This window comes from Pseudorasbora parva, chromosome 1, assembly GCF_024679245.1.
Source record: "Pseudorasbora parva isolate DD20220531a chromosome 1, ASM2467924v1, whole genome shotgun sequence".
Taxonomy (NCBI): domain Eukaryota; kingdom Metazoa; phylum Chordata; class Actinopteri; order Cypriniformes; family Gobionidae; genus Pseudorasbora; species Pseudorasbora parva.
This window is the reverse complement of record NC_090172.1, coordinates 39,866,852-39,890,228: the sequence shown is the minus strand read 5'-3', so window position 1 is coordinate 39,890,228 and position 23,377 is coordinate 39,866,852. Positions and strand designations below refer to the sequence as shown.

Genomic DNA, 23,377 nt, shown 5'->3' with positions numbered 1-23,377 from the left:
GCAGCTGTGTGAATTTAAAGTTTTATTGTTTCTATACATGTCTTACATATCTTATTAATCTATATGAACAAAAAACCTTTTTGTCCCCATTTTGTTTTAATCCTTGATAAAGAGAGCACAAGTTGCTGCGTTTAGTGCGAGGAGGACGTTGATGTGATGCACGCGTACAGGAGTAATTGATTGTTCGCGGCACTGTACAAAAAATATTTCACTACACAAGTATAGGCTATTTCTTTATTTTTGTTTAAGCTTATTACAGATACAGAAAGGTCTGATTCACGCACTGTTACTTACAACAGTCAATGTGTTTTTTCTTTTCACAATAACATTTGAATTTATGATTTTATTGTAGTGTTTTTTGTGGCAGACTAAAGACTATCAGACTGTTGATCTTTGAATAAAAATATGTTTGGTTCAGGTTTGAAATTCATAATCTTTTATTCTTTTATTGTAGGCTAGTAAGGCTACGCAGTCTAATATCATAGAAGCCGCTTCCCTTCACTCCAGATCACAGACAACCCCACAACTATATAAATTACAAAGGTTTAATTGGCATCTTTTTTTCAAACGACCTGACCGACCGCGACCTGAATATCATTAAAAATATTTTTGGATGACTCGCCCGCGGGTGACCGCAGGCACCCGCTCATTTTGGATCAACCCGCGCGTGCATCACTGCCACCTATGGGAGACATGGACAGGTCCCCAGTTTCTCATTCGATTCATGATTCACATCTTGTGTCAAACCGCCAAACTGCTGAAATCACGTGACTTTGGCAATCTGAACCGCTGTTCAATACACTGATTCATAACGGTTCGAAGCTTCACAAAGCAGTGTTTTGAAATCAGCCATTCTGGAAATCAGATTTAATGACAGAATTTTTGTGTGAACTAACCCTTTAAAGCCAGAATATGGTCACCTAAAAAGACAGTGCATGACACGTCACAAAGTAATGTGAATTACATGTGGTAACATGTATTCATGAATAAACCTGACACCACACATAATGACAATTTATGGTGCCAGGTGTGGATACGTACTTAGTGACATCAATATGCTGGGCTAGACAGCCCAGGCTTGAAGAAGGGTAGAGGGCCTAAGAGCACGAGTCTACAAAGAGCCCACCCCAGGACAAAATAAGCTACCGGGTTCCTGGCAACATCGAGCCAGTAGTTTCTGACAAATGTATGGGTAGAAGTCCAGCTTGCATCTGTCCTGCAAGGAGACTCCTATAAACAGAGCCCAAGAAGGAGCCATACCTCTAGTGAAGTGTGCTCTGAGGCCCTCAGGAGGCTGCACTCCCTTATATTTATATGCAAAAGATATGGCTTCCACAAGCCAATGGAAATGAGGATCCCTGTGCGGGGGGACCAAGAGATGGAAAAACTGGTTGCTCCTCCTGAAAGAGCTAGTTCTGTCCACGTAAACCCACAAGACATAAAGGACTACCTCTGATCCTTTGTGGAGGAGAAAGGAGGTGGGTGAAAAGTGGAAAGCTCATCACTGATATGATACCAGTTACAAGGGACTGTAGAATAGGCCCTCCAATTCCCCCCCCCGTGTCGACCAGGAGCTCGGCCTGGTGAGAAGAAAGCTGTGAGGATACGTTGAGGGCTCTTACAGTCAAGGTGAGGCTTAATAAGAGGCCTGGTGGATGAACGCGGAATAGCAATCCATTTTGCCGGGAAGAACAGGTTTGGGAGGGTGAGCACCCTATCTTAAGGATGATTAAGGTCACAGATGAGGGGATGGCATCCTCATCTTCCGAGCTGTTGAGAAGGCCAGCATCGTCCTTGTCCTCTGAGCTGAGGGGCTCATCGATAAAATAAAAGACGACTTTGAAAAGAGCCAGGTAACTTTGGTTGGCCCAGCTCAAAGAGGACGCACCGTGGGAGGCCACCTTGTGCTCACCTGCGTCACCTTTTTCCCCATCAGAGTTGGACAAACCGAAATCACCACTGAGTCTGCGACACCAGAGGTTCTTGGGGAGAATTTCCTTGGATAAATCAATAGCTTCTTTAGCATGTTTAAAGTCCCCATGAAATCAAAATCGATCTTATTTACTTTGTTAGCACGCATTACAGCTCTTAGGGTGAACAATTTATCTGTGCAAGTTAATACACAGAAAAAAATGGTTTGCCATTTTAATCTAAATCTGAAAAGTTACTTCTGGTCTGGAAACGGCATTTCTTCTCAGATGATGTAAGTTTGACGGCTTGCAGTTGAAAATGCGTAACCACTCCCCTCTACTGTTCGTCTGCTATGAGCACGAGATGGAGAGGAGGAGCGCTGAAGTATAACCCTGCCCTCTATTCAATATTCCGTTTCACTTGGAAATGCATCACAGCACTAAAGAAAACTCACTCGCTACTTCTGGTTCAGTGGGACTTTAAGGCCTTTGCACACCACACAGAAGAGATGGAAATCCTTAGCAGCGATGAGGGCACCGCACATGGCCGGGTAGGCACGCAACTGGTTGTCCCTGGAGGTAACCGTTGTGGGATAAGAGCCATCGACAAAATAAATGAGTAATCAGACAAACGGGCAGCTGTAGAGCTGGGCAAAATAGCAAGGAGAGAAGCAGTAATTAGGCCAGCTAATCCTGTTTTGATAGGACAAACGTGTCCAGCGGAGCTGATACAAAAAATGTTACCTCTGATAGACTATGCTGGAGAAGTCTGTAAAACCACAAGCTGAGTGTAAAATATTCCTGAGGTCGCAAATGATGACTGAGGATAGCACATGCAGGTGCTTTACGCACTTTGGTAAGGGGCGGCCCCTTACCTGGTATTAGGCACACGCTTCTATCTGTTAAGCCAGACTTGGTGCTATTGGATGCTTCTGCAGAGGTTAGGTACAGGTGCCCTTCCCATAGGTAGATCGTGAACACGAGGTGATGAAAAAGAACTCCGATTGTAGTCATTTAATCTTTTATTTATACCATGTCTATAATGAAACGTTTTCTACCGGTAACTTAAACACCTCTGTTGAAATGGATCATATAGGCTTCTCTTGCCTTCTCAATATATATATATATATATATATATATATATATATATAAAATATTATATACAGGTCCTTCTCAAAAAAATAGCATATTGTGATAAAAGTTCATTATTTTCCATAATGTAATCATAAAAATTTAACTTTCATATATTTTAGATTCATTGCACACCAACTGAAATATTTCAGGTCTTTTATTGTTTTAATGATTTTGGCATACATTTCATGAAAACCCAAAATTCCTATCTCAAAAAATTAGCATATTTCATCCGACCAATAAAAGAAAAGTGTTTTTAATTAAAAAAAAGTCAACTTTCAAATAATTATGTTCAGTTATGCACTCAATACTTGGTCGGGAATCCTTTTACAGAAATGACTGCTTCACTGCGGCGTGGCATGGAGGCGATCAGCCTGTGGCACTGCTGAGGTGTTATGGAGGCCCAGGATGCTTCGATAGCGGCCTTAAGCTCATCCAGAGTGTTGGGTCTTGCGTCTCTCAACTTTCTCTTCACAGTATCCCACAGATTCTCTATGGGGTTCAGGTCAGGAGAGTTGGCAGGCCAATTGAGCATAGTAATACCATGGTCAGTAAACCATTTACCAGTGGTTTTGGCACTGTGAGCAGGTGCTAGGTCATGCTGAAAAACTAAATCTTCATCTCCATAAAGCTTTTCAGCAGATGGAAGCATGAAGTGCTCCAAAATCTCCTGATAGCTAGCTGCATTGACCCTGCCCTTGATAAAACACGGCACCCCAGACCATCACTGGCTGTGGGTACTTGACACTGGACTTCAGGCATTTTGGCATTTCCTTCTCCCCAGTCTTCCTCCAGACTCTGGCACCTTGATTTCCGAATGACATGCAAAATTTGAGCAACAGTCCAGTGCTGCTTCTCTGTAGCCCAGGTCAGGCGCTTCTGCCGCTGTTTCTGGTTCAAAAGTGGCTTGACCTGGGGCATGCGGCACCTGTAGCCCATTTCCTGCACACGCCTGTGCACGGTGGCTCTGGATGTTTCTACTCCAGACTCAGGCCACTGCTTCCGCAGATCCCCCAAGGTCTGGAATTGGTCCTTCTCCACAATCTTCCTCCGGGTCCGGTCACCTCTTCTCGTTGTGCAGCGTTTTTTGCCACACTTTTTCCTTCCCACAGACTTCCCACTGAGGTGCCTTGATACAGCACTCTGGGAACAGCCTATTCGTTCAGAAATTTCTTTCTGTGTCTTACCCTCGCTTGAGGGTGTCAATGATGGCCTTCTGGACAGCAGTCAGGTCGGCGGTCTTACCCATGATTGCGGTTTTGAGTAATGAAACAGGCTGGGAGTTTTTAAAATCTCAGGAATCTTTTGCAGATGTTTAGAGTTAATTAGTTGATTCAGATGATTAGGTTAATAGCTCGTTTAGAGAACCTTTTCATGATATGCTAATTTTTTGACGTTTTCATGAGCTGTATGCCAAATCATCAGTATTAAAACAATAAAAGACCTGAAATATTTCAGTTGGTGTGCAATGAATCTAAAATATATGAAAGTTTAATTTTTATCATTACATTATGGAAAATAATGAACTTTATCACAATATGCTAATTTTTTGACAAGGGCCCCCATGTGTGTGTGTGTGTGTGTGTGTGTGTGTGTGTGTGTGTGTGTGTGTGTGTGTGTGTGTGTGTGTGTGTGTGTGTGTGTGTGTGTGTGTGTGTGTGTGTGTGTGTGTGTATATATATATATATATTACATCAATAAATCATTGAATCATGAAATTAAATCATTGTGTAAATATTTTTATTTAAAATAATAGACTAATTAAAAGCAAGGCCGTAACCAGATCAAACAGAACACTGAACGAAATTCTAGGTCTAATTTCAGTTGGGAAATAGTCTATTTGGGACTATTAGTCCCGGGATTCTACGCATGAGTGACTAAATACGTACATCCGCTGCTTATATTTGAGTTTCTCAGTGGTCTAATAGTAGACTTTTGGTAAAGTCTCAAATGTCCCAAGTTCTAATCCGCTCTCATATAGTTTTCTTCTTCACTAAAATGTTCATCAATGATTATATATATTAAGAGCATGGACACATTGCATTTTGTGTGCATTTGTGTGTGTGTGCATTTAGTTTTGTTCTGATTGTTGGATTTCACCGGAAAGAATAGTCTCTCTCCGCAACGGCATTAAGCGATAGATTGACGCGCTTGTCTGTGTATGTGTGTGAAAACTGCACGAGCCAAAAGAGAATGTAAACCCCGCCTACTTTGATTGGCCATCTAAGCGCTGTTACACCACATTCGTTTAGACTGTCTGATCAGCCTGTGTTCCTTTCAATCATGCGGTGTCAACCGATTATACTGCATGAGGGAGGGCCAAGCTAACTCTCTCTCTCTCTCTCTCTCTCTCTCTCTCTCTCTATCTCTCTCTCACACACACACACACACACGTGCACGCGAAGTAAAGCCGGGTGTACACTGTGCGATTTTGCCCACGATTTGGCCGTCTGAGACAAATTTAGCAAATCCTAAAAGATTCCTCAGATTCTAGGCTAAAATCTGACGTTTTTGGACAAACTTTGATGTCAGGTAGGGGGCCACAAATTTTTTTTTTTTTTGTTAGAGTTTGAGACCCCTGATTTAGATGTTCATTTTTGTAATATAGGGGCAGTTTCTACATGACTGAGAAATCAAAGAAAGTTCACATTAGGTGAAGTAGGGCTTAGGGTTACAACCATTAAAGGTGACGTAGAATGATTTGAAACAATGTTTAAAAATTTTCTCTGATATCTAAATAGAGGGTATGTGGCTTATTTATGGTCAAAAATTTTCCAGATACAGTTTTACAGGTCCATTTACAGCCCTTGAAATTGTCACTAGGATGTAATGATCTGTTTTTGCCTTATTTGGAAGGGTCATTAATATTAATGCAGAGTTCTGCTCTGATTGGCTGTTTCACTCCGCGGCTCAATGACAGCTAACACATCTATACCATCTGTCATGACAATGATTTTTCAATGATAGCTTCTTAACTTTGAATCCCAAACTGAACTGGGTAACGCATAAATATCTTGTTTGTACAGTAACGTTACAGTTTGACAGTAGAGTACTGATTTAAAAGTCAATTCCTTTAGCCAAACAAAGTAGAGGCCACTCAAAATAGTCAGTGTCATGTTAACTACTCACCCACTGCAAAATAATCATACTTCAGTTCTCAAACATTTATATTTATTTAACAAATTGACTAAGCCTTGTCAAATGACTATCGTTTCAACTAAGATGGGGAAGAAGGTGACGTTAGGACCTTATCTGTGGGAAGGGTATGAAAAGTCCTCACATTCCCCGCAAAGCCTGGATCATAACATTTATTTCCATGATCTGCCGTTTTCGCTATCCTCACATGATGCAGGTTTACCTACACCGTTGGGGGCGTGTACATATTAATGATCCCAGCGATTGTGTCACAGTTGGCGTTATGTTGAGAATCGCTTGTTTTTCCGTGGTGTTTTTCACAAACAAGATTTATATATGAAGGAGGAGGCAATGGTGTTTGAGACTCATCACTGTATGTGATGTCCATGGAACTGAATTCTTGTTATTTAACTATGGCAAGGTTTATTCAATTTTTCTTTAAATGTTTTGAGTTGTGTTTGGTGACATATAAGGGGAAGACGAATTTACAGTGGTCTGTGAGGCCCCTCAAAGTAAAAGTAATGTGAAATCCTCTCTAGATATAAGACTGTTTCCTGTTCGCTGCTCACCTCCTCTGTCCTTATCCGCCCCCTCCTCCTCTAGACTGCCGCTGTTGACCTCTGCAGGATGTTGCCAGCTCTCGCTGAGTCTTGCATCAGCCTCCTCTCATGAAACTTTCATTCCATAGTAGTAGCCCACAGAGCCCTGCTGTTTAACATATCCCATATTTATCTTACTAAGAGTGTCAATCAATCAATCAATACAATTTATTTTTAAATTAATTAATACATAAATACATTTTCAACATTCTGTCATATTTAATTTTTTCAGACAATATTGGCCAACCTTGTACATTAGAACTTCAGAGCAAACAATGTCAACTGTAATTGAATGATCATTCAACTTTGTGTTTATGGTTTCTATATATAACAAACCAGTTTATATGTTTGATTTGTTAAAAACTGGCATATGGAACATAGAGGAAGATATTTGGAACTGCTTTTGTTCTTACAATGAAAGTCAGTGGGTTCCAAAAAACATTGTTCTTTAATATTATTGACAAAAAAACTTGAGATGCTCCTCAAAATATCTTCTTTTTTATTCCATATTAGATACAAAGACATACAGGTTTGGAATGACAAGGGTGGGTAAAATATTTTTGTGAGTGTGAACTATCCCTTTAAGTGGTTAATGTAAAACATGCTAGGTATTGTACAATAATTAAATGTATTAGTTGTGTCCCAAATGATGCACTTTAGGCACCTATACACTATGTACTTATGCACCATGTACTCTACCATGTAGTGTATGAACTATTTTGTCATTCAACATCAGAATCTGGTTGGCCCTTCCCCTCTGCTATGTTATTAAAGCTGCAAAAGTCAAGTGCATGAAGTGTCACACATTCCACACACTTCGTTTTTTCCCCCCGTTAATTTAGTGCATCATCCTGGTATTTAAAGTGCATGTAAAAACATCATAGAATTGTGCACAAGTATGCGAATAGGGACACACCTATTATGCCCACTCACTGTTTTGAGTTCTTGACTGTTACTGAATAATCATCACTTTGTTCCAGTATTTAATTGTTCCAGCATCCTGCCAGGAAGAATTTGCTTGTGATAAGTTTCTGTAGGCTTGTCAGTAAGACCTGGGCGACGTGGGTTCAGTCCTTCTGATTAATGCATGAGTTATTCATGCATGTCTAGTAGGTTCAGTAGTGCTGAGTAAGAAGTCTGCACACTACCCAGGGGACATTACACCTGCATGAATGAACTAAAGTGTTGATCAGTTACAGGTTCTTCCTAACGTTATCATGACCTGTTTGTCAATGTCAAAAAACACCTTTGACAAAGTAAAAAAAAAAAAAAAAAGTACATTGTACAATGAGTCTTTCATTTTGGCTTATTTTAAAATGTTTTTGTAAAATACAGATCAAAACTTTAAAGGGGTCAAGATTTGATAAATATAATTTTCCTTGACCATTTGTTATATAAAAAGTGATGGTAATATATGAATATCCTTATAAGTTTCAGAACTGAAAACTTCCTTTTTAGTAAAAAAAAAAAAGAAGCTTTTATTGACACCAGGCCCAGCACACCTTGACGTCATTGTATGGTGAAACACTTCTTCAACAGAAAAAGAATAACACCTGATTCTGTAGCCCTGTCGACCGGCTCGTACCTGACATGACATAGGTCTACATAGAGCTAAACCGGATGGAACATCTAAGCAATAAACATGCCCTATAAGCTGCATTCAGATTCCAATATTATGAATGCATGGATAACCTTTATTTTTAAAGGGTTACTTCAGCTATTAGCATATGGCTTTGTATCAGTAGAAACCCTGGAGTATATTCAAATGATCCTGCTCCCCCCTCTTATATCCCCCTGAGACGAGAGATTTATGCATTTTATTTCTGGAAAAATTCCTCTCGTGACGGAAATTGACGATATTTGCATCACGAGAGGAATGTTTGCCCAGAGCCTAAAGACTACAGCCAGCAGAGGGAGCCATTTCTGCATGTTTTCAACTCGTGCATGGGGAATGGAGATCACACTTACAGCACAGCACAGCTCAGCTACAGGCATTAATTTAAACGGATGCTAAGCAATGTAAGTGTTTTAACTTCTAAAATTAATTTCTATGACAGTTAAGCTTCCAAAGGCATGAACTGAAAACGCCTTGTGAATGTATGCCGTGAATGTGGTCGCGATTACCTCAGCTCTCATCACGAGAGCTCATCAACTCATTTATGACGTTAAATGTAATCCGACTCCTAATCTGAGTCTGCTGTGAGACTCACGCGGCAACTCGATCTCAGTCACTGTAATCCAGTAGCGGTGGCTTTGGGAATGGCCTCACAGGGCAGCGAAGCATTCTGGGAATTGTAGTCTTTCATCCCCATGAGACAAAAATACATTTTCTGTCTTTTCTCAGTCTAGAAGGCACCAAATTAAAAAAATAATTTCACATTTCTACTACATTAATGACCCAGTTTAAATACAGATTCATCTTCCCAGCGCTGAAGTACCCCTTTAATGAATTGCCAGCTTGCTTGGGGAAGACATTGCACATTTGTTCCTTTATTTCACCCCAGATTCATTTGTAAACAAGATACTGGATTTGCTGACTGGATGATATTATATACTTCTATACAACATACTAATGTGAGTAAAAAAAATTTTTTAAAAAAGTGATCGCATCGCATTGTCACATATCGCTTGACAGCTATTGATTATGTGTATGTATCTAACCGAACATACCTTAGCATGCTGTCTAAGGCTGAATAATCCTTTATTTGTTGGTTCATTGCGATTCGGGATCAGACTCTATGAATGGGCCAGGGCTCGCAAAGCCCAATGTCCTGGAGCTATGTCTTTTCCAGACAGGCTACCAAAATAACATTCCTTTCTTGCCAGCAGCCATATCACCCTGTAGCCAAAGAATGGTTTCCCTCTGAACCTAAGCAGGGCTGAGCCTGGTCAGTACTTGGATGGGAGACCAACTGGGAGGTAGCTGCTGGTAGAGGTGTTAGTGAGGCCAGCAGGGGGTGCTCACCCTGGGGTCTGTGTGGGTCCTAACATCCCAGTATAGTGGATGAGACGTTAAACTGAGGTTCTGACTCTCTGTGGTCATTAATATATCCCAGGTGTGACCCTGACATCCTGGCCAAATTTGGCCATTGGCCTCTGTCCATCATGGCCTCCTAATCATCCCCCTCTCCTAATTGGTTTCATCACTCTGTCTCCTCTCCACCAATCAGTGGTGTGTGGTTGGCGTTATGGCGCAATATGGCTGCCGTCGCATCATCCAGTTGATGACCCCGTATATGTAAAGCGCTTTGAGTGCCTAGAAAAGTGCTATATAAATGTAACAAATTATTATTACAAATTATTGATGTGCGTTGTTCACTCTCTTGGCTTGACCAATTGTGGAAGTTTTGATCATGCTGTCTGCAACGTACTTGGCGTGTGTGTGTGTGTGTGTGTGTGTGTGTGTGTGTGTGTGTGTGTGTGTGTGTGTGTGTGTGTGTGTGTGTGTGTGTGTGTGTGTGTGTGTGTGTGTGTGTGTGTGTGTGTGTGTGTGTGTGTGTGAGAGAGAGAGAGAGAGAGAGAGAGAGACGCTGGCCAAGTAATAAAAAAATAACATTCCAATCATCAATCATTAGATGAAAGATAAATCATTGTTTGTTTGATAAACACATTTTGCAAGTCCTGTGAGTGATTCATTCTGGTTGCTGTTTTTCCACACGCTTTCAAAACAATTCACATGTACTGACGAGGAAGCTAAAGCTCATTAAATATGCAAAACTTATCCAATCCTAACCGTGGGCGTTTATTTCCAAGTCTTCAGTGCGGCACGCCCATAAAAACAGAGTGTACAGGAGAGAGCCTCAAAACCAGTGTAGAAAATAGCCTATTACGTATTCATTATGATGTTTTTGAATGTAAAAACCACACAAACCCTCATAAGTTGACCTCAGACAACAGTATACTTTTTTTTAAATGCCAGTTCATGACACCTTTAATTATGCGTTTTTAAAAAGACATTAATACTTTTATTCAGTAAAGATGCACTAAATGGATTAACAGTGACAGTAAAAACATTTAGAAGATTAGAAAAGATTTATATTTTAATTCTATTATTTCATATATCATGGTTTCCACAAAAATATTAAACAGCACAACTATTTTCATTTTAATACCAAGAAATGTTTCTTGAGCAGCGAATTATTATATTAGAATGATTTGTAAAGGATCATGCGACAATTTAGCTCTGCCATCACAGAAAAAAAAAACAAATTTTTAAATATATTTAAATAGAAAACAGTTATTTTAAATAGAAATAATATTTCACAGTATTCATTTTTTAATCAAATGAATGCAGCTTTAGTTAGAACATTAGAACAGTCGTACAGACTCCAAACCTTTGTATGATAGTGTGTGTGTGCTGTTTTTGTTTTCCGTGTGCTTATGTTATGTTTGTCCACCCTTAAAAAGTCATGCCAAGTCCTCTCTTAAATAGGGTTGTCCACTTGGCTCCGAGACGTCTGCATTCTCGTGCCATTTTTACTTACTTTTCTTACCCCTCTCCAAAGTTAACACTAACAGCGCTCACTGGTTGATAACTTTAGCTATTTGCTAGCCATCAACCCTTAGCAACGAAGAGACTAATGGAAAAGACAGAGAGAGACAACTATTCTTAGAATCTGATGGAAAGGGGAGGGCGAGAGAATCAGCAGAGAGTGTTGATGCCATTACTGATGAAGAAAAGTTTAGGTGACACTGATAGGTGCATTTCTTGACAGTCTTTCCCCAAGTTTCATAAGCTGTGTGTTGTTTATATTGTTTATTTTCACATGGCCTTTACTCCAAGGAGGTAATTTGGCCAAATGTGTGTAGTGGTGTGGTGTTGTGGGACTTTTAAAGATCCCCACTTCCATTACTCCCAGAGGCAGACACCATGCAAACAAAGGCTTGTTTATGCGGGCTTAACCGACTGCTCTGATCGCTAAAGGATTAGGTATTCTTCGGGATTATTTTTACCTTGGATGACTTCCTGTTTAGGGTTATACCTTACAATCCTGTTGAAGTCTGTTTATTTTCATTCACTGCTCACAGCCCTGCAGATCTCGGCCCGGCTTGCTGCCTAGAGGCCGAAGAGTTTTTACTCTTGCATGTAGCTCACAACGTTTGCAAGGCGCAGAAGACATTTTGAAAATCACTATAATATCTCTATCCCAGCTATGTTAACAGTGCTTTAGAAAAGACGAATGTTTGTGGGTTTAAACACGTTTGTGAGTTAGAAAGAGTCGGTGTGGAGATGGGAGGCAGCACCTGGAGCGAGAGACTTGTGTCTTCTGCTCTCTACTCGGGCAGAATTTAAATCAGCTCTGCCCCACCCTAACATCTTACACATTCTCTTTGAAGAGCTGTTCAGTGCACACACACTTCACTAACACGTAACTAAACAGCTGTAAGAGAGATAAACAGATCTTTATTTAATACACACATTTGTCTGTATGATTGTGTTGTAGAAAAAGAGTACATTTACATTTATTTACTACTTTGTTGTTAAATAGTCAGTGGATCATTTTGATAGAATAGGTCATGTGACACTGTCCCTGATGCCTTTCAAACATTGTGATTTCCCCCTTCGTTCAGCACTGCTCCTCCGTGCCAGACAGTAAAGAATCACATGCTGTCCAGTTATTATGACCATGTTCACACATTTACCCCTCTGTATACACTATTGTTCAAAAGTTTGGTGTTTTTTTTTTTTTTTAAAGGGGTGGTTCCGTGTTTTTTTCTAGGCTTGGATGTGTTTATGGGGCGCAGTATAACATGTTTTAACACTTTTTTTAATGCAGTGTTATTCTAATATTTGACTTTTATTCCACACCACTGTCTCCACTGTCCTTTGAACGGCTCATTTGCTTCCTGCTTCCCTCTGAAAAGCGCAATGGTCTTAGATTGGTTAGATGGCCAAATGTAGTTACATGTATTTTTATTGGCTGAAGTGCTAAGCGCAGGTTTTCCGGAAACGCCACAGTCCTTACCATTACGGGCAGAAGTCACATCTGGGGCAGTGTCTAAGTTAATAGCAAGGGTTTATGATGTCACCAACCCAGGAAGAAGCTCGCTGTTAGTCCAAACCGGCCGTTTTTGTAGGCAATAAACTGCCATAACTTTAAAAGACAATATCTCCATTTGCATTGAACTTTCAGCACTGTAACTGTAAAAAAGTGAAATCGCATGCAACCACCCATTTAATACATTTTTATTCAGGAATAATGCATAAACTAAAAAAGGTTTTTCGATATTACGGTTTACTTAATTTTTGATCAAATGAATGCAACCTTGGTGAGCATTAGAGAAACAAAACATTCTTTCAAAACATTCAAAATTTGTACCAGTCCCAAACTTTTGAGTAGTTGAGAGCAGTGTATATTCTAAAAAATAACTGTTTTTGGTCCATTATTTGGTCCAACTTATTAAACTTTCTGTGTGGTTCTTATACTCAAATGCTTGTTTTTATTGTGACCTCAACAGAAAGTAAAATGCTGTCATGCCACTATAATTTTTTTTTTTTTTACAGTATTTCATGATAACCATTATAACCATGAACCATTATAACTGCTTTATATTGAGCACACATCTTCTGTGTTTCTGTTGCTTTGCAGCAAGATGTGGAGAAGCTTACAGACATTGAAAAACTCTACCTCTATCTCAAGTTGCCTTCTGGACCCAGCAATGGCAATGAGAAAACGTGAGTGATTTTATGTGTTCTACTAAACTGCATCCAAATGCAAAGTGAGGGCAATGCAACTCTTGGCTTATGCATTTATCATCTTCCATACTACATTTAGCTAATGGATGAAGAAAACATTCAGCAAAATAATATCTGTGGCTAGCAACTATTCTTTAATTCAAATTGCATTATTTCATTTTTTTCTCTTAGTGAGCAGAGCTCCATGTCGTCAAGTCGTACCCAGCAGATGCATGCATTTAGCTGGATTCGGAACCATCTTGAGGAGCATCCTGAAACATCACTGCCTAAACAAGAAGTCTACGACGAGTACAAGTAAGCCAGGAATCCTGTGGCATCTAGCTTTCTCCATACACTTAAAACTCAACCAGTTTGGCGAGATTGAAAATGTCGATGTATAATGTACTTCAGCAAGCACAGAGATGCTGTTGTATTGTTTTTCTGTGAGTGGTCTCTGTGCAATGTCATTCATTTATTTTACATGTGTGTGCTTTGCAGGAGTTACTGTGATAGCCTAGGGCATCACGCTCTCAGTGCTGCAGACTTTGGAAAGATCATGAAGAACGTCTTTCCCAACATGAAAGCACGTCGACTTGGCATGCGAGGCAAATCCAAATATCCTTCAATGGAACTTTTTGTAACAGTTCTATCCTCCCTTTTCCCAGTCCCCCAAAGCAGACACATATATATACACGCTGCTGTCCCTGAACTCTGTGTACTAAAACATCTGTTGCTGTAATTCATGTAGCCGCTAAATATAGATCAGAAATCAAATCAAAATAAACTTTGAGTTTTGAGATTGGCTGCCAAATGCTGATCTTCAAAAGACATTCAGCAAAGTGATCATTAATATCTGTACAGCCTCGTCCTACAGTGAAGATAATTTCTCTTTTGTGCTCTGTTAGGTTGTACAGACTATAGTATTGCTACCTTTTTAACTTAATTTTTTACTTTGATTTTGAAATGAAAAAGAAAAAAATCGAATTCACTGGTAAAGTTAATTGACTGTTTTTGAGGGGATTTGATAGGTGATATGGATATAAATTAATCTTTTTTTAGTGTTTTGTTAAAAAAATACACCATAAAAGTAAGCAACATAACAACATATCTTTAGCTGTTACGTCAAATCTCCCAAATTATTGTGTTACGTAACTGTGGTCATTGTTATTTTAGAGTTAGGTAAGGCAGGGTTGAAAGTGCATTTGTGTGCTTGAATATTATTTTTAATTTCAGAGTGGTGCGTCACTGAAATAAACCATGCTTGTTTTGTTGACGGTTGCTACTGCAACGGAAATCCAATCCTCACTAACTCTAATGCCCAAGAAAGCCACCCTTTCTTTCATTCCAGCAAAGGGCATCTTGTATTTTCTTATGCACAAAAATTGTATCTAAGCTTTTTGATGATTGATTTTTCCAAACAATAATGTAGTTGCCATATCCTTATGGTTTGTGAAGGTCATGTTTGATGTAATACCATACACAGTGAACATCTAGGAACAAAATATATATCTGGCAAATATATCAGCTTTCATTCTAAGCTGTGTGACATGTTATTTAAAGGTACATTTGAGATCGAAACCTAATGTAGATCTACATAATGTCTCTTTTCTTACGTAAATATTTCATACAAAAGAGAGTAGATTCCTTCTTTACACTCTACAGTCAATACACTGTTTTGTATTTTTTATTCGGTGTGAAAACTGTGATTAGTCTTTACTTGTGACCAACACCTCTGCCCCGCATGGCTTGTGGCACTTTGTTAGCCTTACATGTTGACATAGATTAAACAAAGTTAATGTTTTAATTCCAGTGTTGATAAACAGTTATCAATTAACAAATAATTGATCTTCAGTATGTTTTTGATATGTGGACATCCACATACTTTTCCTTGACTTCTGTGAACATATTGCTATAGTGGGCTTAGGAAGAAGACATTTGTACACATGCCCTCTCTTCCCAACCTAGATCTTCACAAATCAGGTGATGGGGTGAGTTGCTACTACTTGTTTTTTAACTCCTCTTTTCTTGTTTATTTTCTTGTCTTACCTCGGTTTTGCTGCGGTTTTATCACTCTTACCATTATGTTAATATTAGACATCTCTCAAATACCTAAAAATTGCCTCTGTCAAAGCCTAAACATTTTTTGCTGATTTTTTCCTTGTCAGTTTGAAGTGTTTGAACCTACTGGTCAACTATCCAATGCAGAAGACGAGGTGCGCATTGCCGCATGTGGGTTGGTGTGCGAGTGGGCACAGAAAGTGCTGAGTCGTCAGTTTGACAGCGTTGAAGATCTGGCTCGGTTTCTTTTGAACAGCCACTACACTGGAACTAAGTCTGTGGCAGCTCTTACTGTGATGACCGGTTCCCCCTCAGGTAAACTTGGAAATGCTCAGCACTTCATTCCATGCACCTACATTTGGAAATGTCTCCACCTTGTGGCTAACAAATACAAGACAAACCTAGAAATAAGTGCATATGTTGTGGAAATATGTATTTCATTTATTTTTTAATGTCATCATAACTACAGCTGATTCTCTTTTTTCCCCAAAGGAGTAAAGATGTCTATTCAGTCATCTGCATTCGCTCCCACAGCTGATGCACTCTCATTCCAGCCTCAGGTTAAAACCCTGGTCTCACCCTCCATAGATGCCAAACAGCAGCTACAAAGGAAAATACAGAAGAAGCAGCAGGAACAGAAACTGCACTCTCCACTCCCTGTTGAAGCTCAGGCCAGGAGGGCAGATGGGGGCCTAACTCCCGGGACAGGCATACCTTGTGGAAGTCCTGCCCTTCTTTCGCCACAACCTATTGGGATTGTGGTCGCAGCTATGTCCAGCCCCATCACGGTAAACTATGTCACAAATGTTCACATTCATTTTATATCAGCACCTATTTTTAATTGACATTTCTCTTTTTTCATTATTGTAATTCCTCCAGGTTCAGAGGACTAAGCAGTTAATGTCTCCTAGCCCTCTTCCCATGGCAGCTGCAGACAGCAAAGTTCTTCCTGTAAACTTTCAAGTGGTTACGCAGTCTGTGCAGCCAATTAAGCAGTGCCCCAAGACACCTCATAACATCTCAGCTAGTCCTGTAAGCGACCGGTCAGCCCGACACCGGTATGCCCAAATCCTGCCCAAACCATCTGCCTCTAGTGGCATATCCCTACGCTCGCCAACCCTGCTTATCACCAACAGCCCCATCAAGACAGTAATGTCGACTCCGCACGTCAGTTCAGTCAATGTTGTCAAGATGACGACCATATCTCTAGGCTCTAATGGCAGTGGTACCAGCACACCAGTAGATACCCCTACCAGCAACAAAGTCAGACCTGCATCTGCTGGGGTTGCCAGCCTCAGTGATGATCCACAGCCAGTTACTCGTGTTCGTAGTGGGTCTATAGCTGCAATGCCATCTGTTTTGGCAAGATCAGGACGCTCAACCACAACGCCTGTCATCGACACTAAAACAAATATTGAAGCCATAATGGGAAGTGGTCAAGAGCAGGGTGGTACTAGTAGGCTGGCAACCACTCCAGATTCTGTTGGTGGTATACAACGGTCAGGAACATTTAAACCCAGAGTGGCTAGCTTACCCAATCCTCTTCACAAGGGCTCTCTGGGATTGGACATAGGGACCAAATGCAATGGGAGGACACTCCTTAGTGCCAATACTCTGGCTGCTGGCAGCAATAATATGTCTAACACTACTGAAAGGACTTTGTACCAGAACATAAGCAGCACTCAGTCAATCAGCAGTAAACCAGTTGTGACGTCACCCAAAGATGTAGTGTTCACATCCAAGAGCCCTCACAAGAGACCTGGCTTATGCACTGATTTGAGCCCATCGCCTGTTAAAAAAGCCCACATCTCTGTGCTACCAGTCAGTGGATCTGACGAACAGAAGTCTGAAATAATGATGGCGCAATTTCCAAGATCATGTACTCCAATCAGGCCAGAAAGTGCACCTCTTACAGCCATAGGCAAAGCAACTACAGCTCCAGTCAGGAATATTGGCTTCCAGACAATTCGCAGGCCACAAAGCATCACCCAGGGAAGATGGGAAGGAGCTTCATCAGTAATGGATTATAGAGCTTCTGTCACCTCTACATCAAGTCAGGATACATCAGTAGGGAATACCATGTTTCATACTGTTAGCAGGCCTCGAAGCATCTCCCAAGGGAGATGGGAAGGATCTTCAACAGGAATCGGAAGTAGAGTTGAGGTCACCCGTACTGTTAGTGCTCCAGGTCAAGCTTTGCTACAAGTAACAAAAAACTCACAGGATTTGCTTCTAGACCAATCAGACTCCACTGCAGTATGTGAACTGAAGAGTGTGTTTTGGGATAGTGAGCCACAAGATGGCACTCAACAGCATCAAGAAGTTTATGGTCAGCAAATGGTGTCTGAGCCAAAGCAAATGTCCACCCCAGTAATGGAGCATCTTCCTTCAATTGCTCAAGCCTCTCCTGCCAACCCACAGGCTCAGATGAGTGACTATGGAACCCAGGCCAACGCTGGCTACTACCCCTTTAATGATGATGACATGACCCAGGATAGCATTGTCGAGGAACTTGTACAAATGGAAGAGCAGATGAAAATTAACAATAGCATGCAAAGTTTCAGCAACTGTGTAGATATTTCTCTGCAAGGCCAGCATCAAACCATGCAGACTACCATAATGTCTACCCTCCAGACTAACACCCTGTACTACAGCTCTGCTCATAGCAGCAGCACCCCAATCCAAACACCCACTCCAACCCCTACTCCCACTTCAGAGATGATGGGAAATGGCCAGGGATTGATGCATGAAAGCCCCTGCTTGCGCCTAGCTCCCACTACTCCGGTCGACAGTGCTCTTGGAAGTAGTCGACAAACACCTATTGGCACGCCACACTCCAACTGCAGTAGTAGTATCCCACCCAGCCCAGTGGAATGCAGGAACCCTTTTGCATTTACTCCGATTAACTCCAGCATCACTGGATACCACGACGGAAGTACGGTCTCCCCGAGCCCTATCAAGCCAATGCAAAGGCCAATGGCAACGCATCCAGATAAGACTAAACTGGAGTGGATGAACAGTGGGTACAATAATAACAGTGGTGGGAACTCTAACAATGGCATTAGCATTCTGCCCAGCTACCAAGACCTGGTAGATGACCACTTTCGAAAGCCTCACGCCTTTGCCATCCCGGGCCAGACCTGTCAGTCGCAAAGCAGACATCATGACACTCATATCAGCCGCTTGACACCCATTTCACCTGTCCAGCAGCAAGTGGCAAGCATGACTAGCATCAACAAGAAAGAGGGTTTTGCTGTGCCAGCACCCCTTGACAATAAATCCAGCACCTCCTCCTCAGGGTCTGGAGCATTTCGTTGCCGCAGCGTTAGCCCAGCAGTCAGGCAGCGCAACTTGAGTGGGACGCAAGCTCCCAATGTTCACCACTCTGTGGTGTCTCCTTTCAATTCACCTGTAACACCTGAAGTGCTAAGCATCTTTTCTAACAGTGACCCTGATGCAACTGTCAGCAGCATGGCACAGAGGAGTCAGTCCGTTCCAGTTACCGTGATGATGCAGTCTGAGGTTCTACCCATGCAATCAGGCCGTCAGATTAATACCAAAAACATCACCAATGTCCTCATCAGCAAAATGGATGGCGATGGAGATGACTCGGTACGTGGCCTCGGAATCAACAACATGCCGTCCAACTACACTGCCCGCATGAATCTCACCCAGATTCTGGAGACCACCACAGTGCCCAGCTTCCCTGGTAGTGCCAGCCACCAAGCTCTGATCTCACCTTGTTCATCAGCCTTTGAGTCTCAGAAGCCTGGTTACCTCATGAAAAATGCCAGGGAGGAGCAGATGAGTTTCTCTGTAGACGAAAGCCAAGCACAATCAGCCTCAGGGGAGCACCAGCCGCCACAACAGCAACAGCACTTAGGCAGACGGCAGCTCCTTGGGCAGGAACAGCAAAGTCAGGCCATGCTGTTGCCTCTACAGCAAAACCTCCAACAACATCCGCACCAGCAACCACTGGATTTAGACCAAACTGTCAAAGAGCTTTTAAATGAGGAAAGCTTGAATGCAGGCTCACAGCTTGTTGGTCAAGGATCAGAGCTCAGTGCTGGGGGTTCAGAGTTTCACAGCGATATGCGAATAACCTCTGAACTCACCGGTGGCATAAATGACTTCAATACATTGGACACAAACCTTCTTTTTGATCCAAGTCAACAGCAAGGACAATATGAAGACTCAACACTGGAAGAACTGAAGAATGACCCACTTTTTCAACAGATTTGCAGCGAGACTGTGAATTCTGCTGGCTTTGACTGGCTGGAGAGCAAAGACCAGGCAACAGTGGAAATGTTGGGTTAATTTGTGCTTTTGTGTTGTTTTTATATTTGTATAGGTTTCTATGTATGTATTTTCGTAATCGCATCGATGTATGTATTCATCTCATTGTTGTGAACCATATACTACAGTAAGCCCCTGGACGTCGTGATACAGGTCCATATTAAAGTGCCAGGCTGAACAGAAATTATTGCGCTTTCAAAATTGCTGGGTTTTTGTCTCAATGGTTAGTGCAAGCGAGTTTAACTGGGGAGTCCTGTCACATTTTGCCGCCTCTTTCCCATCAATTTTGTAAAGAAAATACGCTTCAGCGCTTTACATAAGAAGTCATCAGAGAGCTTTTTATGCTCTACACTTTTGTGCATTAATTTACGCAACTTTTATATAATCTTTTGAACATTTTGCAGTCAAAGGGCATTGTATGGAAAATTGAAAAATAAGAATTTCTTTTTAACCCTTTTTCTTAAAGAAAGATTTTTGTATATGCTTTTTCACTCTGTAAAGAAAAGCAGTGCTTCCATGTGCTGTAAACCATAATAATTGAACTTTGAACATATTACTGTAACATTTATTGTCCTTCAGCAAACAAAGAATAAGGGAAGATCACATTAGATCACAAAGCTTTCAGGTAAAGCTTAATATAAAAAAATATGGCAATTATAAAAGTAATAACTTATTGGTTCACATTAAAAAATTGTACTTGTGTGCAATAAGTAAGTTGTGATATTTGCAGATTCATTCTTATTGCCACTGTCAATTGGGAAGTATGCAGCTACTTGCACAAACTTATGTTAGATGGCTAATTAATGATGTTCAAAGGGAATAAATGAGTGCGCTGTTGCTATTTAAAGTTATATATGCTAATATTTAACTAAATAGACTCTATGATTTTATTATTATTAATAATAATATTTGCAATATGCTTTCCTGAGCTGCATCTCAAGTTTCCCCCAGTCTCTAGATTTAAAGAAATCATTCAGATTTTTTATCCCACAGAACAGGCTGGGATTTTTTTTTATATAGATATACAATCATTGAATATGAATGGCACTGGTTATTGCACTAGCTGGCACCTTTATACTGCATTTGCAATTTGAATATGGCTGAGAAGAGATTGAAGGAAAAAACGGGGGTGGGGGGTAACTGGTAAAACCAAATGCCAAAGCGGATTATATGTGTGAAAAAAAATGTAAAAAAATATTATAGGACAGTTGTCAAAACCTATCCCAAATGTTTGTTTTATTGTCAACTATGCATTTATGAGGCCAAGAAATAGATGATTAGCCACATTTTGACTTCATGTGAATTTTCCCCAATTGATGCTTGTCATTTATCAGTTTGCATAAATGATATTCATTAACATATATATGCTTTCATGCACATGCCTCGTTTTGGCATTTTCAACGACTGTTTTCTACTTGAGCACTTCATTCAGGAACTTCTTTTATAACATGCACTATTAAAGAGCCTGTACCCCTTAATCAAAATATCGTACCAGCTGTAAAAACATCAGGAAACTGAAATTACCCAGATCACATTACTAATAAATGAACTCGGTGCTAATTTTAAAGCTGGAATGAAGACATTTAACTCAAATGGCCATTACCATTTTGTACTGATGCACTTGATTGGTAGACTGCTTACAAAATATCAGAGCATACACTTTGTTACTGAGTGTGGTAGTTTTTGAAGTCCATCTTAGCCTTACTTCCATACCAAAGACAAGTTTTTTGAGTTACTGAACAACATGTTGAAGGAATTCTACCTTTTTTAGTATGACCACTTTAGTATGACAAATTTAATTCTTTCCCCAGCTTTTAAGGTGCATGTTTTAATATGAATTTGTGGAAATGTCACCCAGGTTGAAATGGGGCCAAGATTGTGGGGTTGAAAAGGGAATTTGTTTTGTGAATACATAGTGTCATTTGCATAAGACTACTGTAGCACTTGAACTTTATTTATTTACAGAACATGTCAGATGTAATACTTCTGGTATTTGTAGCAGGACGATTCTTATGGGATGAAGAAAGTGGACTATTGAACTTCTGTTTGTGACTCTCTGTAAATAAGCTCCATTTATAAAAGGAAAAAAAAACCCACTGTATTACCAGTTTGACTAACATTCATATTTACAATATGACCATTATAATAGTGATCAATGGTCCGTAACAGGTTTTTTCTTTTCTCTTTTTTTTATTGTTACAATTAATAGTTTACACAACTAGACATCTCTTGTATAGTTATAGCTTGTGTGTTTCATTTTCAAACATTGATTTATCTTCTATTTATTATTAATTGGCTTCCAGTTTTTTATAGCATGTTGCTTTTTTTTTTGCTTTTTTTTTGCATATGAGTGCATTTGTGTGGGAATATAGCATGGATTTTAAAATATTTATTGTGGTTTTATATTACAAAATTGCATATCTTTCTTTTTTTATTAACAGGGATCTAGCTGTTAACACTGGAAATGTAACAACTGAAAATTCACAAAGTTCTTGTGGTTCCTTTATTGCACTAATTTCTTCAATGAACTTTGGCTTTGAGAATTTCAGTGCAGTACATGAATCCTCGGTATACGGTTTTGAAGAACAAAAAAAAAGTTTCAAGTTAAAAATAAGAAGTACTTAAATGTAAATGAGAGAAAGCAATTAAAATGTTGAATTAAACTGAACATTTTAATAAGCAAACGTTCATTACATTATCAAAATCGTAAATATGCATTTGTTCAGAATCACTGTACATAAGTGTCATGACACTCTTTATAAGTATTTCTGTACAACAGAAGGAAGTTCACCTGTTTTTATTTTTTTATTTTAAAATGTCTTCATGTAATATTTCCTTCCTCTTAAAGTATGTATGTGAACATTAGTTTTTTTCAACAAGCACTACTATTTCTACATTAATGAAGAGGCAGGTCAGAATTGTGACTATTGTTTACTGACCTGGTCAAATTTACCGTTCCCCGTGTCTTTCTTTCTTACCTTTGCTATTCCCTAATGTTGTTGTTGTTTATGTACAGACTCTTAATGGTAGTATACATTTGTTATGACGTTTCTGCAAGATTTTCTTTATTCTTTTGTATTAAAAGTGCTTACTAATGTTGAGATTTTTTAAGTGGTTTTAAAAACCAATAAACATTTTGTAAAGTATTGCAGATATGTTGTTCTGTCTGTAGATGAAATCACTTGGATCTAAAACTTTAAGGCAATCTTTTTAGGCTGAAAATTATTATATGTTCCAAAAGTAAGACTAAGACAAAAGCAGGTTAGTCTTAGTTTTAGTAACTAACCTGCTCCAGGCAAGGTTATGTTCTGGAATCTGGATAATAGATCTCAAACCAAAACTAAACCAATCAGCTGTGAGCAAAGTGACACCTCTGACAAATCACTTCCCAAGAGTCTGCTTTAAATTGAATGTCACTACATAGCAAATCATTTTAAAAGACAAATTGTCTGGCTTTCAGCTAGCCTATTTATAATAATTGAATATATATATATATATATATATATATATATATATATATATATATATATATATATATATATATATATATATATATATAATTTTGTATAATT

At 39.8% G+C, this 23,377-nt stretch overlaps 1 protein-coding gene across 1 annotated transcript in view; it reads left to right on the top strand.

Annotated features, from left to right (window-relative positions):
- rfx7a (regulatory factor X7a) overlaps positions 1 to 22,923 on the top strand; it is a 47,835-nt gene extending 24,912 nt beyond the window's left edge. The window contains exons 3-9 of the mRNA XM_067440414.1: positions 13,366 to 13,451; positions 13,644 to 13,766; positions 13,950 to 14,070; positions 15,359 to 15,439; positions 15,617 to 15,824; positions 16,002 to 16,297; positions 16,389 to 22,923. Of these exons, the coding sequence (XP_067296515.1) occupies positions 13,366 to 13,451; positions 13,644 to 13,766; positions 13,950 to 14,070; positions 15,359 to 15,439; positions 15,617 to 15,824; positions 16,002 to 16,297; positions 16,389 to 19,826 (4,353 nt within the window). The 3' untranslated portion in view covers positions 19,827 to 22,923. The remainder of the gene's footprint in view (positions 1 to 13,365; positions 13,452 to 13,643; positions 13,767 to 13,949; positions 14,071 to 15,358; positions 15,440 to 15,616; positions 15,825 to 16,001; positions 16,298 to 16,388) is intronic.
- Positions 22,924 to 23,377: the final 454 nt, after the last annotated feature.